Source organism: Orycteropus afer, unplaced genomic scaffold, assembly GCF_000298275.1.
Source record: "Orycteropus afer afer isolate SDZICR_OR568_19922 unplaced genomic scaffold, OryAfe1.0 scaffold00010, whole genome shotgun sequence".
Lineage (NCBI taxonomy): Eukaryota > Metazoa > Chordata > Mammalia > Tubulidentata > Orycteropodidae > Orycteropus > Orycteropus afer.
Window position 1 is genome coordinate 11,209,438 of NW_006921597.1, and position 19,051 is coordinate 11,228,488.

Below are 19,051 nucleotides of genomic sequence, written 5' to 3' on the forward strand. Positions count from 1 at the left end.
AAACCCACCAGCCACTCCTCAGAAGGAAGGTTGGGCAATCTACTTCCATAGTGATACTGCCTCAGAAACCCAAGGAGGGGTCGCTATGAGTTGGGTCACATAACAACAACAACATGTAGAGTAGGAGGGTGAACTAACTCTAATTCCTGATTCTGTTTTCTAATCCAAAGCAAAGCAACATGCACTGCCTGAGATTGAGGAATGAGTTATCATGCCCTATCTTTATAGACATATCTGTCAAGACTCTTAATTGCAAGTCACAGAAACCTGACTCAAACTATCTTGAGGGAAAAAAAAAAATTGTTCCTGTAACTGAAAAGTCTAGTATTAGGACTAGTCTCAGGGACTCAGATGATATGATCAGAATGCAGTTTGTAGCCATCACTTGGCTCTGCTTCCTCTGGCCCCATTCTTGGGCAGGTTTTCTTTCCACATGACAAAATGGTTGCCAGTGGCTCTGCTACATCCTCTGAAGTAAACTCAGAAGAGGAATGCACTTTTTTCATTCCAACAAGTCCTTCTAAAGTGCCAAGCCTAACTCACATTGGCAATATTGGTTCCAGTGCCCATCCTGAACCAGTCATTGTGACTAGCTTCTTGGGAATGGCTTGTTGGCCTGAGCCTGGGCTACATGCCTACCTTGGAGTTTTCAGCCCCATTCAAACCATATGGACTGAGAGTGGAGGTTCATTCATTTCTCCAATGGAGAAAAAAAGGAAGTGAATTCTGGGTAGAGAAAAATATAAGTGCATACAACAGAGCCTGACTCCTTCCTGCTTGTTCTTGGTGGCCTGGGGCATGGATATGAGTTTCCTCACCCTTAGTTCTTCTTCACTGGCCACATCTCCCCTCTTCAAGTCATCCCTGGAGTGGTTGGTGGAAAAGATGCTCATGGCCAGTGCTCCAAATCTGGTGACGTTATCATAGAAACTTATCAGTAGGCAAGTTAAGGAAATTCAAGATCACAAGGTTAAGTGACAAGGTCTGGCAGTCAGTGGTGGTTTCCCAGCCCCTCAGAGGTGGTCCTCAGCCCAGGTCTGCTGACACCTGGACCTGTGAGTGCTCTGTTCCCTGGGCTGCCTCGCTTCCTTGCTGTATAGAGGCAGCAAGAAAAGCTCCCTGTGAGGTCAGGGACCTTTTCTCCACTTCAGAGAAGTGAATATGAATAAAAATAGCAATATATATGTTCACAGAGATTGGTATTTCTTTTCCCAATAAATTCTTTTCCAAATAAGAGAGGTACCTGCTCACTAGCAATAAAATGAGATGAGAACTACACTGTTGTTGTTGTTGTTATTTGCCATCGAGTCGGCCCCGACTCCTAGTGACCCCTCCTTGGGTTTCCGAGGCAGTTATCACTACAGAAGTAGGATTGCCCAACCTTCCTTCCGAGGAGTGGTTGGTGGGTTTGAACCGCCAGCCTCCTGGTTAGCAGTCAAGTGCCTTGGCACTATGCTACCAGAGCTCCCTGAGAACTACACTAGGATACCATTTATGGACTTGCATAGCAAACAGGATGAGGTAATAGTACTCTAAAAATGTCGGCCCAGTTTTTGGAAAATATCACTTCATGTGACAGGGCACTGATGTTTATGAGTATATTCTTTTCAGAATTGGTTCCAGAGCAATCAGCCCTTTAAGCTCTTATCATCCTTTTGTTAGAGTATGTGTGAACAAGCTTGGCACATGCAAGTGGCTCTTAAAGAAACAAGGCCTCACAACCCAAGAGTTCTGCCTCTGAGAGGAATCTCAGAAGCCATGTTGTCTAGCTCCCTGCTCCTTGGGTAGCTGACTGACAAAGTTTCAAGGAGAAATTGTTCCATCTTCTAGGAATGCTTTCCTGTCTGGGGTCCTTGGTTCTTCCTCCTTGGTGATGGAGAGAGGCTCCCTTCCTGTGATAAAGATCCAGACTTAACTTCAAAGCTGTATATCCAAGAACAGGGAGGGGGGAGTCCAGCTGTGGAAGATTATGGAAAACAAGGACAGGGAAAGAGCATAGTCAGACTGACTGCTGCCTGTCATCTCTTGAAGGACCCCTGATTTCAGTCAAGGCCTGGAGGTCGATCCAGGGTCTCTGTGTCCACTGGTTACTAATGCGGAGAAGGAAGAACTCTGGTAAGAACAGAACTGGCAGCAAGCAACTTGGGTTTCCAAGACCCTTCGCCTTTTAGTCTGTTGCAATGACTTCTGGGAGAAGCCCCCAGTCTTCCAAACTCTCCGACCTCCCCATCTGACTCCCTGGCCTCTGGGGCTGTCTCTTGGACAGAGAGATGCCCCCAAGGGTCTTCTTCCTAGGAGAGCAGGGTGGGGAACCATCCCCTCAGCCTTGGAAAGCTGTAGAGACAGTGTGTGCTTGAGCACATGAGGTCATGTCTGTGAGCAGAGGATATTAGCGGGTTTTCTCCGTGAAAGGGTTGCCCACACAAACAGGAACCACTTGGCTCTCCAGGATCAATCTCCGGATTGCAGCTGACTCTCCCTGTTAAATTCAGAGTGCCGGACCCTGGCTTCGACTGTGGCTGGAAGTTCTGTGTCAAGAAAAATTCCTGTGCTGAGCATTAAACGGGGCTGACTTGCCTTTTTAAAGACTCTGACTCACTGGTAATATTTTTTTTAATTCTTAGTTTTCATTTGTACCTAAAAGTCATGGTAGCTGGCTGGCAGAGCTGTGCTGTAGCTTATACTGTTGAGGCAATTTCTGCAAAGCATTTTTACAAGAAGGTAGATTAGATAATCAGATTGAGAAATAAGAGGAGTTACCTAAAGCCATAGTTGGCAAACTTGGATTTCTGGCTCCTGACCATGTAGTTTCAGAGAAAAACCCAGGGATCATAAATTCTAGACCTCTCAAAAGCACTTTTGTCAAGAATGAAGAAAAAGAAGGCTACTGCCCTCCTTCCATTATAAAATTGCAAACTTAACAGATTTCTAACCAAAAGAGTAATTGTGTTTCTGAGTCTCACCTAAACTGTAGCTTAGGAATTAAGGATATGCATTTTGGAGCAGCCCTCCTGAGTTTAATTACAAGTTTGCCACTCATTAGCTATGCAATCTTAAGGTAAATTAATTTCTTGCCACTCATTAGCTATGCAATCTTAAGGTAAATTAATTTCTCTGTGTCTCAAATTCCTCAGCTGTGAAATATGGATACTAATACTAGCTACCTCATGTTGTTGTTGTTAGCTGCTACGGAGTTGGCTTCAACTCATGGTGGTCCACATGCACAATGGACCAAAACACTGACCAGTCCTGTGCCATCTTCATGATCAGTTACAGTTTGGACCATTGTGATCCATAGGATTTACATTGGCTGATTTTGGGAAGTAAATTTCCAGGCCTTACTTTCTACTCTGTCTTAGTCTAGAAGCTCCACTGGAACTTGTTTAGCAGTATAGCAACACACAAGCCTTCACTGACAGATGGGTGGTGGCTGCACATAAAGTTCAGTGGCCAGAATTGAACCCGAGTTTCCACATGAAAAGCAAAAATTCTACCACTGAACCACCATTGTCTCTCACTAAGGTTAGTGTATTAGATGACTTAACACATTAACATGCTTAAGCACAGTACCTGTTGTGTAGTGAGCCCTCAATAAATATTAGCTCTTTTAATTACATTGAGGGCATGCTGAGGAAGGGATTAGTCTGTGAGAGGCATAATTACATGTGAGGATGTAGGAAGAAAAGATAAAGGAGTAGTTTAAATGTCATTTAGTCAGAATGAAAGAATACTTTATAACATTAAGACTTCTCAATCGGCAGGTTCTTGAGCTAATATATGTCAAGTGGACAGTACAAATGTCACACAGAGCAGGCTGAGCCACCAGTAAGTGGTGGATACCACTATTAGTGTTGAGTGACTCTGTAACTTAATACATGTTAAGCACTTAGTACTGAAACTCCAAACCAAACTCACTGCCCATCAAGTCAATTCTGATTCATAGTGACCCCAAATGGGTTTCCAAGGCTGTAAATCTTTACAGAAGCAGACTGCCTCATCTTTCTTTCATGGAGTGGCTGGTGAGTTCAACCCACTGACCTTTTGGTTAGCAGTCAAATGCCTTAACCACTTGTTAACTAACCAAAAAAACAAATTTAAAAAAAAAAAAAAAAAAAACTGCCGTCAAGTTGGATCCAGCACATAGCGACCCCTTCTTGGGTTTCTGAGGCAGTATCCCTGGGGAAGCTGGGAAGGAAGGAGAGTTGCAGAGGCACAAAATGTTTTTAAATGAAAGAGGGTCATTAGTAGGTTATATAAAACCATTTGCTGCCAAAAAAGCCACTAAAGTTAGTGACCATGCCAATATCCATGGAAGCAGCAGTCAGGAAATCAAACAGTGTATTACTTTGGGCAAATCTACTGCAAAAGACTTCTTCAAAGTGTTAAAGAGCAAAGATGTCACTTTGAGAACTAAGGTGTGTCTGACCCAAGCCACAGTATTTTCAAGCTGCATATACATATGAGAACTGGACAATGAATAAAGAAGACCATAGAAAAATCAATGCATTTGAATTGTGGTATTGGCGAAGAATATTGAATGTATGATGGACTCCTAGAAGAATGAACAAATCTGTCTTAGAAGAAGTGCAGCCAGAATGCTCCTTTGAAGTGAGAATGGCCAGACTTCATCCCTTGTACTTTGGTTATGTTGCCAGAAGGGACTCATCGTAAAGTAGAGGGTCAGCAAAAAAAAAGGAGGACCCTTAATGAATGGATTGACACAGTGGCTGTGATGGCCTCAAGATTGGCAACAATCGTGAGGAAGGTGCAAGACTGGGTGATGTTTTGCTCTGTACATAGGGTCGCTATGAGTTGGAACCAACTCAACAGTACCTAACAACAACAAAAGGGAGGAGAGTATTTTTAAGTGAGTTTATGCTTGCAAAGCTTTTAAGAGGTCATTCTCTCCTTTTATGTCAATTCAAATGATGCTTCTAGCTTACAAAGAACTGTCTGAAATCTAAGAGAGAAGTGATAGAATTGTCAGGAAAGAAGGTGTCCTAGGAAAAACTCTTGTTGGTCGCATGTCATTGGCATTGCAAGGCCAAGCTTTTTATGATGAAATTGCAATCTCAAAGTATATTCTTTTTTCAATTCAAGGCAACTAGAGCTTAGAAAGCATGAGGAATTTGGCAAATAGGTCATGCATTTGTCACACACGCTGCTGCAGAGGGGAGAGAGTTCTATAGAACCAATCTCAGAATTAAAATGAGACTGTTAAGTGTTTACTCAACAGCTAGTTTTTGAGGACCAGACATTAAAAAGGATAAAATCCTTTTGAAATCCACAGGTGGCCTTCAGGTGTGCAAAGTATTACAGTCAGATTTGCAACTAGACTCAGTTGTTGTTCTTGTTGTTATGTGCCGTCGAGTCGGACCTGACTCATAGCGACCCCTCCTTGAGTTTCCAAGGCGATATCACAACGGAAGTAGATCGCCCAACCTTCCTTCTGAGTAGACTCAGTTGTTGTTGTTGTTGTTGTTATGTGCCGTCGAGTCGGCCCCGACTCATAGCGACCCCTCCTTGGGTTTTCGAGGCAGTATCACTACGGAAGTAGGATTGCCCAACCTTCCTTCTGAGGAGTGGCTGGTGGGTTTGTACCGCCAGCCGTCTGGTTAGCAGGCAAGTGACTTAGCCACTATGCTACCAGTAGACTCAGTAGGCTCAAGAAATTTTGCAACTTGTCAAATTTCTTTTGATTTTCCCTTTAGCCCCAACAAGCAGTGCTTCTTTGGAATTGGACTGAGTCTCAGGGCCCACACATACATATCAGAGGGATGGAGCTTTGTTGGGAATAAACCTCTGGAGTTAAAGTGTCTGGGGCAGTTTCAGTGTGTATTGAGTTCTGGGGTTCTGATTAGCTCAGAATGGAACATTGTACAAATAAGCAGATTTTCTTGAAGAGTTCATTATTTTAGAAGGGCTATGAGCAAAGAGTGTTGCCTGAAAGCTTGAACATACTTGTTCACAGATTCCTGTGCCTCTCTGCCCACTGGGCCACCAGCTTGCCAGATGTACCACTCTTTCCTATATTCCAGACTTTCTCAGGAGCCTTTTCTCAGGGTGTAAAACCACCATCCACCACTCATCAGTCAGTTTGTCATACTGTGGTGGCTTGTGTGTTACTATGGTGCTAGAAGCTGTGCCGCCAGCATTTCAAATCACCCATAATGAACAACTCTCAGTGGAGCTTCCAAACTAAGATGAACTAGGAACATTTACTTCCAAAAATTAGCCAGTGAAAACCTTGTGGGTCACAACAGAAGACTGGCTGATACAGTGCTAGCAATGAGCCTGATTCATTCTGTGAATCATTTATCCAACAAATACTTATTACGAATCCTGCCTTGTGCTGTGTATATTTTAGATAGGATGAATAAGATTTGTTTGAAGACTCAACATCTACCCAAAAACTAGACCAGGTGTCAAATGAGTTCCAACTCATGGTGACCCCACGTATTGAAGAGTAGAACTGTTCCAAAGGGTTTTCAAGGCTGTGACCCTTCAGAAGCAGATCTCGAGGCCTTTCTTCCAAGGCTTCTCAGGGTGAGTTCCAACTGCCAACGTTTTTATTAGTAGTCGAGCATTTAATCATTTGTACCACTCAAGGAATTCCTAACATCTATAGAGAGAGACAGATATGAGAACCTGCAAAAGCACAAAATGGAAAAGAGTAAGTCATGTTTAGGTCATGGTGAATTCCCATGTGGCTGGAGTGTAGGAGAGACTGGTACCTCGAGTAACACAAGACTGTGACTTTCTGCAGAATGTGTAGGATGTATCATGTAGCAATGAGAAGACAATGAACATCTTAAGCAGAAAATCGATATAATAAGGTGGTTACACACAAAACATTCTATGAGACCACTGGATAATGTGTTTCAGCCAGGTGGTCCAATAGAAAATGTATGGTGTGGTAACCAAGGCTACATCCTATGTGTCTCTTCCATTTTCCATCTCTGAGCCCCATTTGTAAAACAGAAATAACAACATTTGCCTAATTTACCTAATGGGGCTGTTTTGAGGAGCCAGTAAGATGATAAAAGTGAGAGAGTATTGAAATTTAAAAAAAAAAGAAAAACAATAGGGTTTTCAGACAGTAGAGTCAAATAATAGTATTCTTTTTGGTATGGTGTCATTTTTCTCATTATTACATCCATACCCCATGAAATTATTGTTTAAGAGAAAAGCAAAAGGGAGGAAGTGGCAGAGCTGGGACAGCAGGACTTCGCCTATCCCTGAGCAAGGCTCCTGTGAGACCAGGCCTCACCATGCAGGAAGCTGAGCAGCCTCACTTGCTGGCCTCTTCGGTGTCAGTGAGCACATAGATCTGCCCACAAACCGCATTTAGCAGCCCAGAGGGGCCCCAGGAAGCACCCTGAGTGCTGGACTACACGATTTCCTCACAGAGGTGGGACACCAGCTCCCCACCCTCTCCGGAGAATGGGAGTGGTTTCCAGGTGACTCATAGGAATAAAATACAACTAGCATTCTTCGCAGCAAGTCAAGTACCAGGTCCCATATTGTGTTCTAACTTATCTCAGGATCAGAAAAGGAAATACAGAAAGGCTAGGCTTTATTGCTCTCAGAACAAGAACACTTCTGCCCTCTTCTTTCTCTGTGAGAACAACTGTTCCATGTACCTTGACTTAGTAGTAAGTTAAGGTTGCTAGTGTTGCTAAGAAGGAGCTCTGGTTAAAGCATTCGCCTGGTAACCAAAGGTTAGAGATTTGAACCCATCAGCCTCTTGAGGGAAGAAAGATGAGGCAGTCTGCTCCGGTAGATTTTCAGCTTTGGGAACCCTAAGAGACAGTTCTATTCTGTCCCGTTTGGTTGCTATGATTTGAATCAACTTGATGGCAGTGGGTTTTTTGGGTTTGAATGTTGCTAGAAGGAGCCCTGGTGGCACAGTGGTTAAGCACTCAGCTGCTAACTGAAAGGTTGGTGGTTGGAACCCATTATCTGTTTCATGGGAGAAAGATATGGCAATCGGCTTCTGTAAAGATATACAGCCTTGGAAACCCTATGGGGCAATTCTACTCTATCCTATAAGGTTGCTATCAGTTAGAATAGACTCATAGCATAGCATGGCTTAATATTGCTAGAGAGGCAGGGTAGAGTGATGGTTATGAGTCAGCTTTAGTAACGGTTACAGTCAGATGGATATTTTTATGCCAGGTCTGCCAAGCACCAGCTCAGTGATTTCAGGCAAATTTCTTAGCCTTTTGGTGCCTAGGTCTATAAAATGGAGATAATAATAATACCTACTTTACAGGCTGGTCATGATGATTAAATTAATCTTTATGTGTTAGGTGTTTAGAATAAAATAAGCCCTCAATAAATGTAGCTAATGTTATGTTAATAACAATATTCAGTATATATTAGCTTATCTGCTGCCCTCATTGGGTAGTTTCTTGTAACACATACTCATAACCTCCTGTTATGGCCTGAACCAAAAGCCCTCTTTCTATCCCATGCACCCCCTGCTTCCATATCTATACCTGGGCAGATCATCACCCCTTTTCCCTCCCAGACACTCCTGGCTTCTCATGAGGTGAGACAGCCATTAATGCCATAGGTTCATGGGAACCAGAAGGGTTCAGTAAAAGCCATGACTTGTCCCCCAGCTCAAATCCTAGCTTGTAACCATCCCTGGATGCAAATTTATCCATTCATGCAAATAATAGTAGTACGTTATAAGTGGTAGAAATCTTAACTGTAAAATGTTTGCCATATAGAAGGCATACTGTCATAATGAAGAGCATGAGACTTAGGAGTCAGACAGACAGACATTGTTTCCAGTCCTGGCCCCATCATTTCCTGGTTGTGACATGAGGCCTTGAGCTGGTTTCTTCACCTTTGTAAGCTTTGGTTTTCTTCTCTGTGAAATGGGGATAATAGTAGCCCTACCTCATTGGTTAAGTTAGCTAATGTATATGAAGTGCTTAGCTAATGTGTATGAAGTGTTACCATTTGATATTATTATCAATTAAATGCCATGATACCCCTAAAATCTTGCCAGGCTGTGTAGAAGGCAGTGCTGTTAGCGCTCGCCCTCAGGGAAGAGAGACCAGAGACGGCCTTTCTCTAGTCGGGCTTGGAGTTGGAAGCATCTCCTCTGACCTCTTCCCACAGGGCTATATGTGCTGGTTGGAGCCGGAGCCCTGATGATGGCCGTGGGGTTCTTTGGATGCTGTGGAGCCATGCGGGAGTCCCAGTGTGTGCTCGGATCAGTAAGTGGTGTCAGGGGTTGGGGGAGTGGCAAGGGATTTGGTCTGAAGGGAGTCCAGACATCTGGCCTCCAGCCTCAACTCTTCCACAGACCCACTGAGACCTTGGCAATTCACTCCCTCACCCTGCGTCTCAGTTTCTCCATGTCTTGCATAAGAATAATATTATCTTTATCCTTGCCTCATGTGGAAAGTGTGAAAATAAATGAGTATTAGTGTGAAGATGTTTTGGGAAGAAAAATACCTAAGAATTATAAAAGATTATTATGATTGTGCTTGGCTGCTAACCAAAAGGTCAGCAGTTCACACCCACCAGCCACTCCATGGAAGAAAGTTGAGGCAGTCTGCTTCCATAAAGATTTACAGCCTTCGAAACTGCCCACAGGGGGCAGTTCTACTCTGCCTTAAAGGATCACTATGAGTTAGAATCGACTCGATGGCAGTGTTTTTTTTTTTTATTATGATTTTTCTTCACAAAATAATATTTCAAGGTGGGTGAGGCAGCTAAAATATTCCCATAGCCTGGGAAGTGCTGTTTTCTACAAGAAAAGCACTTCTGTTTGAGGTGAATAACTTAACCAGACATCCATTTTGTGGCATATTTTAATGAGCAGCTACTTTTTTCTGAAAAAAAAAAAAAATCAAGTAATTTCAAATAACTGCTGCACCTCTAATGTGGCCTAAGAAGAAAGGAGAGGGACAGGAAAAGAGAGATTTTTGTGTTTCTCCAGGGGAAGTCAGGACAGCAATTTTATTAGGCAGCCTCTCATTGCTCATTGCAATCTCTGGATTTTTCAACTGTGGCTGCTTATTTGTGATCTCTTGCTGTGTAAAATTCCTAAGTCATCTCCTCAACCCTCCATTCTTTTTCTCTTTCCCTTGTTGATGTCTATCTGTTCTGGTTCTCACTGAACTTGGTTTGACCAGAGCAGACTCAAGAGGCCTGAACAGAGGGGCATCCCCCTCACTTGCACTCCCACTTCCATTCCCAAAAGTACCACCTCCTCCAATAGGCTGTCTTTCTGGACCATGTAGTCCTCCCCAAGCTTAGGCCCTACCACTCATTCCCTGTCTCCTGACCCTATTTTATATTCTTAATAGAGCTTAATTTGTTCATCAAATATTTATTGATCACATAGGTGTCAGGTACTGTCATAGGTTCGGGGATTTCTAAATTACTAACTGAAATTATTGTATTTGCTTTTTTATTGTTTTATTTATCACACCTTCTCTCCTCTGATATAATGTCCCTGTGAGCACAGATATTGGGATCTTATCTTGTTCACCACTGTACATTCAGCACGAAAGACAGTACCTAACACAGAATAGCTGCTCCTTAAACAATTGCTGAATCAACAAATTCATGAATGAATGAACAAACTATAAGAAAGTGACTCAGTTGTCACATAAAAGGGACTGAGGAGGCATATGTTTCCCGTGAATCAACTAAACTAACAGCTTTGCTTAATGTTTTTCAAATAGAACTAGAATCAAATAACCTAATTACATTGAAAAGGTACTGAATTAATGAAGTTAGTGTTTTCTCTCCTCTGCAGTTTTTCACCTGCCTACTGGTGATATTTGCTGCTGAAGTAACCACTGGAGTGTTTGCTTTTATAGGCAAGGGTGTGGTAAGTAAAAATGGCTTACAATGTTTTCTATATGATGGTTAATGTGTTCACTTTATAGTGAAGGATATGAGAATATCAATACGCACAATATATTAAGAAACCAAATAATTACCAAAATTATAGTTTAAGCAAACCTTCTTGACCTATAAATAATGGACTGAACTGAGCATATGTTTCTATGAATGTGTGTGCTTATGCATGTGCATATGTTTCTAGGGAAATAGTCTGTAGTTTTCATTAAATTTATAAAAGGATCTAGGATCTAAATAATAATAATAATCAGGATCTCAAGTATGAGACTGAGCCCAATTTGAAAGTGGTTAGATTGGAGACCTGAGGAAGAATATACATTCTCATCCCTTGTTAGAGTTAGACTGTCATTTATCCTTAAGAATTGGCCTAGACAATAGAACTAACAAGAGGCAAAGTTATGATAACTTCTTAGCCACAGCCAATCATCCTGAAAGAGTGAGTTGTTGGATCTGTGGTCTCGGGACCATGGTCACAGGGGTCATCAGGCTCAATTGGCATAACACTACACAAAAACATTGTTCTACCTCCTACTTTGATGAGTAGCGACTGGGGTCTCAAAAGCTTACAAATTACCATCTAGATGCAACAATGGGTCTCTCCTTGTCCAGAGCAAAGAAGAATGAAGAAAACCAAAAACACATGGAAACAATTAATCTAAGGAACTAATAGACTATGTGAACCTCAGTCTATATGACCATGAGGCCAGAAGAACTAGATGGTGCCCAGCTACCATTGTCCACCGCTTGGAGAGGGATCAGTGCAGGAAATCCTGGATAGAGTGGGAGAACAATGTGGAACAAAACTCAAAATCATAAAAAAAAAAAAAAAAAAAAAGACTAGGTTTACTGGTCTGATAGAGCCTGCGGGACCTTCAAGACTATGGTCCCTAGTTACCCTTCAGGTCTGGAATTGAACTCACTCCTATAGTTTCCATCCAAACAATAGACAGGCATAAGGGGAGAATATTTACATAAGGTAAATATACTCTTAGGATGATCAATCATGGAAGAACAGAAGGGCAGTATCTGCACAGGGAGATAGCTCAAGGAGCAAGAATGCATAGAAGGACACAGGAAAGAGGTAACTACAGGGAGGAAGCGGGAAGAGAGCTGTTAGATTGTGGAGAATTGCAGTTAATGTCATGAAACAAAATGTGTATGAACTGTTGTATGGAAAATGAATTTGCTCTGTAAACTTTCACCCAAATCACACACACACACACACACACAAAAAAAAAAAAAAAATTGGCCTAGGCAGAGACTGCATTGTCCTCAAAGAAAAAAGCCTGACCTATTATGGGCTGGGTGGTTTAAATTTGCTACCTGGATGGTAGGTGTCCAGAACACCTGGATGGTAGGTGTCCAGAATAGGTTCTTAGGAGAACCCACAGAAGGAGTGGCATTCTTCCATGGGTAAAACACACTGGGAAAAGGAAGAAGAATGGACTCCTAAGTTTACTGTATTTCAGATAAATTCATGTGCCACGAATATTGTGTTTATGAACTTATTTTAGATTAGAAAAAGAAAATGGTAAAAATATAGAATAAGTAAATGTCACTTCCTTTGGAATTTTTCTTAAGTAGCTAGTTATATTTATAGATTAGTTTAAGTTCAACTCCATATAGAGGTAGAATTGGATCTTATGACTTTTTGAGGATCACAAGCCTTTACACTATAAAAAGTATTTAATAAGCTTTATGTGATATTTCAATGTAGAAACATTTTTCTTAGTGATGAACACATTTTAAACCATGTCATGAAAAAATGTGAGTACTTTTAACCAGTGGAGTACCAACAAGACATGGGACCCAATCCTGGTTATCCAACCAAATCACCTGTGGGAGGAGGGCAAGAATCTAGGTTCCAATGAAACCTGATACCCGAACAGTTTTGGGAACTTCCACTCTAAGAAATTTGTCTAGTCCATAGGAGTCTGTTCTTGTCTAGTCATTCTTCCATCTTCAAAAGACTTTAGATACTCCAGAATCTGTAACCTCTTATATATATGCAGAATTCCCTTAAAATATAGATAAATAATATGGGAAGACAGAATTTTTAAAGTGTGTGAAAGAGGAAATTTTCCTTGATGAAGAAGAACATTTAAAATGCCCCACTCATTGTCCCTTCCATTTAACTGGTTTTTTTCAGGCTATACGTCATATTCAGACCATGTATGAAGAGGCTTATAATGATTACCTTAAAGACAGGGGAAAGGGAAATGGGACTCTCATTACCTTCCATTCAACAGTAAGTAACTGCACTTCTTTCTTAAAATTATATCTTCTAAAGATTATGCAAGGTTCTCTCTAATCACCTTGATTAAGAATAGAAATAAATTCAGTTGAGCCAAGCAGTGCTTTATAATTTAGCCCTTATGAGAAGCATGATACGCGTTAGGTATGGAACCCTCGAGGACAGAGAAGCCCAGCACACAGAATTCACAAGAGAAAGTCAGGATACGTGCCCAAAAAAGATAAACGAGAACAAAGAAGAACACAGAGAAAGCAGCCTACACAAATATGTTACAAAATAATCAAAAGCCATAAAAATTTGAGCATCAGGTTTATGCTGAGCGGTTAGTCTATACGTGTATAGGGAGAACATTTTGATTCCAGAAAAAGCAAATGGCTCAAAGAAACGAGATACAATGAGGCTTATAAAAAGAAGAGGAGAGAGAAATATAGAAGATCAACCATTGGCTAATCTTGTTGTTGTTATGTGCCAGTGAGACTCATAGTGACCCCTCCTTGGGTTTCCAAGGCAGTATCACTAGGGAAATAGATTGCCCAACCTTCCTTCCGAGGAGTGGCTGGTGGGTTTGAACCGCCAACTTTCTAGTTAGCAGTCAAGTGCCTTAGGCACTAGGCTACCAGAGCTCCTGTGGCTAATCTTACCATGATTGATTGAACTCTACCCTCCCCCTGGTATCAGGCCCCAAGATGGTCTCTGACTGCAGCCATATCTTTTGAAATTCAAATTCAATGAGGCTAGTTTCAAGCAGGAAAGAAAGGATTTGCAATTTAGAATGAAAGAAAAGCCACTGGCAGATTAATTTTGATCAGGGATTTCTTTAAAGTGAGTATTTGGTTTTGTGTATAAGAAAACCCCAAAATCAAAGCAAGATATGTGCTATCAATTTCTCTCTTTGACAAACACCAGGTTCTCTGGTGTAGCACTGTGGTATAACACAAACAACTGTGCCCTTCATGTCAGAAAAGCTCATTTCTAGTGGTGGGTGGTTCTGCCACTGAACACTTTTGTGACTTCTAGCTAGTTACTTAGCCTCCCTGATACTCAGCTCCCTGTTCTGTAAAATGAAGAATTGTGTGCGATAGCCATGCTCCCTTCTCCAATATTCTGTGGGAATATGCTGTTGCTCTGCACAGTTAGTCAAGGTAGGCTTTCAGAGGAGATGGGCAAGGTCAGGGATGTATGATTTCTTCAACACTGTTATATTGAGCCCTGATAGCATTGTGGTTAAAGCTCTCAGCTGCTAACTAAAAGGTCAGCAGTTCAAACCCACCAGCTACTATCTGGGAGAAAGATGTGATAATCTGTTCCTGTTAAGATTTACAGCCTTAGAAACCCTGTGGAGCAGTTCTACTCTGTCCTATAGTGTCACTACGAATCAGAACCAACTGGAGGACAGTGGATTTTGTTTGCTTTTTGTGAGGACAGTGGATTTTGTTTGCTTTTTGTGACACGGAGAAGTAATGTATTCCTGGGCCAAGTGTTTTCAGGTATCTGAGCTCTTTGTGACAGGAACGTCTTGGAAAAGCCAAGTATTAGCTGCCAAGTATTTACATTGTTTAGCCTCAGCTGCCCCAGGGGCATCAAGCAGCACACAATTTCCTTTGTGTTTAAAGGGCCATCCCCAAGGCATCACACCTGTTTGTTGGCCAGTCTTCAAGCTCTGGTCTCCTGACCCTGGGGATTACTGTGGCCATTTCTCCTTCCCACTCTGTCCCCAGTTAATGAGCCCTTCCTGAAGCTCATAAACTTTAGCTACCCAGCAGGGTTAAATTACTACCAGTCAGGAAAGAAAGGATCTAAAGGCCCCGACTCCTGTCTAAAAAGCAGCAATTTATACCAACAATTAATTAGCTTCCTGCCACATTTGGGTTGCCTTGAGTCACTTCCTATCATAAAATTCAGACAACTTTAGAGAAGTCATTTTCTTGTTTTGCCAACACAATTATGTGATTGTTCACTCTTTTTCCAGAAATGCCAGTTTGTGTTGCACAGACTAGCCTTCATGCCCCTTTGTTACCACAGCCATCTTAGTCGTTGGCAGTAATCACCAGGTTTGTAGTTGTTGTTCTTCTTCCCAGGTGCTAAGCTCTCTTTTCTGACTCTAGTTTCAATGCTGTGGAAAAGAAAGCTCTGAACGCGTCCAGCCCACATGCCCAAAGGAGCTTCTAGGACACAAGGTAAGCTTCTCCACCAGGATGCCCATCCTACCTGTAATGTAAAATAGTACTTGCCCTCAGAGGTGGAGGGAGGGAGGGTTAAGTCCTACCTCTGAAATTTCAGGTGTCTCTATGCCTTGGCTTTATTTATGTAAAATAAGCAAAGTAATGCTGAGTCATGGTCTCCCAGAACCCTTTGATGGGGTTGATGTGAGGCTGACTTGCTAGTAATAATGTGAAGTATTTACGACATTAATTAAACTCAGCAGGGCCAGAGGTATACACACTGAGAATGTTGCCTGACACCACTCCATGAGTCACAACACTGATAAATGCTTTACTTGTTAAGTACTGTGTGCCAGGCACTATGCTGGTTTCTGGGAACTCAAAGATGCAAAAGACATGGTTTCTGCCCTCAGCAGCCTCACAGACTAGTCAAGGGAGATAGTGATATGACAGAAGTCTGTACAGAGTTCAGTGGAAACACAATGAACAGGCTTTACACAGAGGGGATCCTTGAACTGAATTTTGATAAGGGAAAGTCATTCTGGGCCCAGAAAGTGTTATAGGACCAAATGCGGTCCCTGCCCAGTGCACAGTCAGGCCAAAACAGTTTACACACCAAGACTAAGAAGAGAGAAAATTATTTATTGCGATGCAGCAATGCAAGGAGTAGGGCCAGTACCCAGATCTGACACCCCAAGATGCCATCAAAATAGAGCTTTTGTAGATTTCAGAAGAGGGGGTTATGCATATTCACAAAAGATTGAGGAATTTGGGGCGTGAAATGGTTGACTATTGGCCCAGAGGCGGATGAGTCACACCAGCTTCCTGTCATCAGCTGATAGGGGCTTGGGCAGGGAAGAGAGTGTCTGTTCCCTTTAACTTTTGTTCCTTTCTGCCCTTCTGTGCATGTCAGTGGGCCAGAGTTAATTTACAAGTTGTTTTCTAAGACACTTTTAGCATGTCTATCACCTGCAGGAAAGAATGTTTTCCTTCCATTCAGTTCTTTAAGGAACTGAATACTCATCTGTGCAGGGTGAGGAAATGTTGTTGTTGTTTGCCATCGAGTCGGCCGGACTCATAGCGACCCCTCCTTGGGTTTCCGAGGCAGTATCACTACGGAAGTAGGATTGCCCAACCTTCCTTCCGAGGAGTGGCTGGTGGGTTTGAACCGCCAGCCTTCTGGTTAGCAGTCAAGTGCCTTAGGCACTATGCTACCAGAGCTCCTAATAGTTGGGGGTAATTTAGTTTACTTATCTATTCCCATCTGGGTACCAGGTGGGGGAAATAGTTTTTACTTTACTTGGTTTCAAAAGCAGCAGGAACAGAAACATAGTGGTATGAAACTCCAAGATTGCAGGAGATAGGGAATTCAAAGGGAATAGTAAGTGATATTTTTAGGGAGGCATGCAAAAGCATGATTTTATATCCAGTGGTTGGGGGAGCTATTGCCTTTAGCACAAGATTAAAATAATCAGTTTTGCATATTAGAAAGAATACTCAGGCTGCTGAGTATTGATTATGTGAAAGGTCAGCAGTTGAAACCCACCAATGGCTCCATGGGAGAAAGACTTGGAGATCTGTTCCCATAAATATTATACCCTGGGAAGCCCTATGGGGTAGTTCTACTCTGTCACATGAGGTTACTATGAGTTGGAATCAACTCAGCCACACACAATACCATCACTCAGGCTGCTAGGTGTGAAAAGTGAAATAGGAGGTTGGAGACTAAGGATGGAGACTACTTAGGTGAGGCCTTTGGTCATCCTGGTAAAAGAAGCTAAGAGGCTAAAGCAAGTCATAAACAGTAGGATTGAGGAGGAAAAGATAAGTTCAGGAGCTGTTCAGGAGATGGAATCAACAGGTCTGGGTGACTTACTGGGTGTAAACAGGGAGTGAAAGGGAGGAAGCCAAGATTTCCAGAATTCTGCTTGGATGACTGGGTGGATGGAAATTCCACTCACTGAGAGATGAAAATATAAGAAAAGGCACAAATCCTGGGGGCAGATGACACTTTCCATTTTGGTCAAGTTTACAGTTGAGGTGCCTGCAGGACTTAAAAGTAGTCTGAGCTGAAGATGCAGGTAGGAACCCCCAGCTTATTGGTGGTAATTGAGGCCATAGGAGTGGATAAGAATACCCAGAGAGCATGTGTAGAATGAGGAAAGAGATGGGCTCAGGACACTGTCCTTTAAGGGGTAACCCAAGGACAGGAAGTCAATGCAAGACAATAGAATACCACTCAGGAAGTAGGAACAACAAAGTTTAATACATGCTACAATATGGATGAACACCACTCATCTGTCAGTTTGTCATACTGTGGTGGATTGAGTGTTGCTGTGAGGCTGGAGGCTATGCCACCAGTATTTCAAATACCAGCAGGGTCACTCTGGTGGACAGGTTTCATTGGAGCTTCTGGGCTAAGACAGACTTGGGAAAAGGAAGGGACCATCCACTTCTCAAAGAATTGGCCAGTGAAAATACCATGGACTGCCAGAAGAACTAACAAATCCATCCTGGAAGAAGTGCAGCTGGAATGCTCCTTGGAAGCGAGAATGGCCAGACTTCATCTCATCTACTTTGGTCATGTTGTCAGAAGGAACCATTCCTTGGAGAAAGATATCATGCTTGGTAAAGTGGAGGGCCAATGAAGAAGGGGAAGGCCTTCAACAAGATGGATTGACACAGTGGCTGCAACGATGGGCTCAGGTATAGCAAAGACTGTGAGGCTGGCACAGAACCAGGCAGTGTTTCATCCTGTTGTATGTAGGGTCGCTATGAGTCAGAGCTGACTTGAAGGCACCTAATAACAACAACAACAGCAATATGGATGAAGCTGAAAGACATTACATTATTCTGAGTGAAATAACTCAATCAAAAAAGAATAAATATTGTATGACTTCACTTATATAAAAAGACTAGAAAAGGCAAATGCATAGAGACCAAAGTTTTTCATTTGTTACTAGGGGTGGGAGGAAGGGGAAAGAAGGGAGGGGGTTAACAGTGATGGAAAAATCATATTGGATAAGGATAGATTTGCAAAGACAGTTATTATAATTGCTGTTAATAAGTTGTGCACCTATAAAATTTGGCAAAAATTGTTTGATAGATATATTTACAAAAAGCAAAAAACAGATCATGAGATTTGATTCCTTATTTAGGGTTATGGTTTCATGGAATATCCTAGTTAATTGGCCTAATAATGTGTTTAGTGCTTCTGTTACCTACTCATTTCTTGCATAGTGTCTGGAGTCTTAAAAGCTTGCAAGTGGCTGTCAAAGGCACAGCAATTGCTCTCTATTCCTCTGGAGCAACAGAGGAAAAAGGAGACTCAGGACTATGAGGAGGACAGGGACTGTGTGGCTAATTGCTTCCAGGAACAACTCCCTCCTTTGCCATGGGACCAGAACTAGATGGTGCCCAGCTACTATTACCAAACATTTTTATCAAAGATTCTATAGAAGAATCCTGATCAACAGGGGGAAAATGTAGAACAGAATTCCAAATTCTCATGGATTTCAGAATTTCTCATGGCTCCATGGAGACACAAGGCTGGATGAACCTGTGAAACTATTGCCCTGGGGTAAGCTTTAAACCTAAAACCTAAACTATCTTCTTAAAACCATACAATAGTTTAGCTTAACTAGTAAAATAATGGGAGCTCTGGTAGCATAGTGGCTAAGGCACTTGACTGCTAACCAGAAGGCTGGCGGTTCAAACCCACCAGCCACTCCTCGGAAGGAAG

The 19,051-nt window shown here is 42.2% G+C and overlaps 1 protein-coding gene across 1 annotated transcript in view; it reads left to right on the forward strand.

The window, feature by feature from the left end:
• TSPAN2 (tetraspanin 2) overlaps positions 1 to 19,051 on the forward strand; it is a 76,533-nt gene that overhangs the window by 29,629 nt on the left and 27,853 nt on the right. The window contains exons 3-6 of the mRNA XM_007948793.2: positions 9,136 to 9,233; positions 10,787 to 10,861; positions 13,043 to 13,141; positions 15,253 to 15,324. Of these exons, the coding sequence (XP_007946984.1) occupies positions 9,136 to 9,233; positions 10,787 to 10,861; positions 13,043 to 13,141; positions 15,253 to 15,324 (344 nt within the window). The remainder of the gene's footprint in view (positions 1 to 9,135; positions 9,234 to 10,786; positions 10,862 to 13,042; positions 13,142 to 15,252; positions 15,325 to 19,051) is intronic.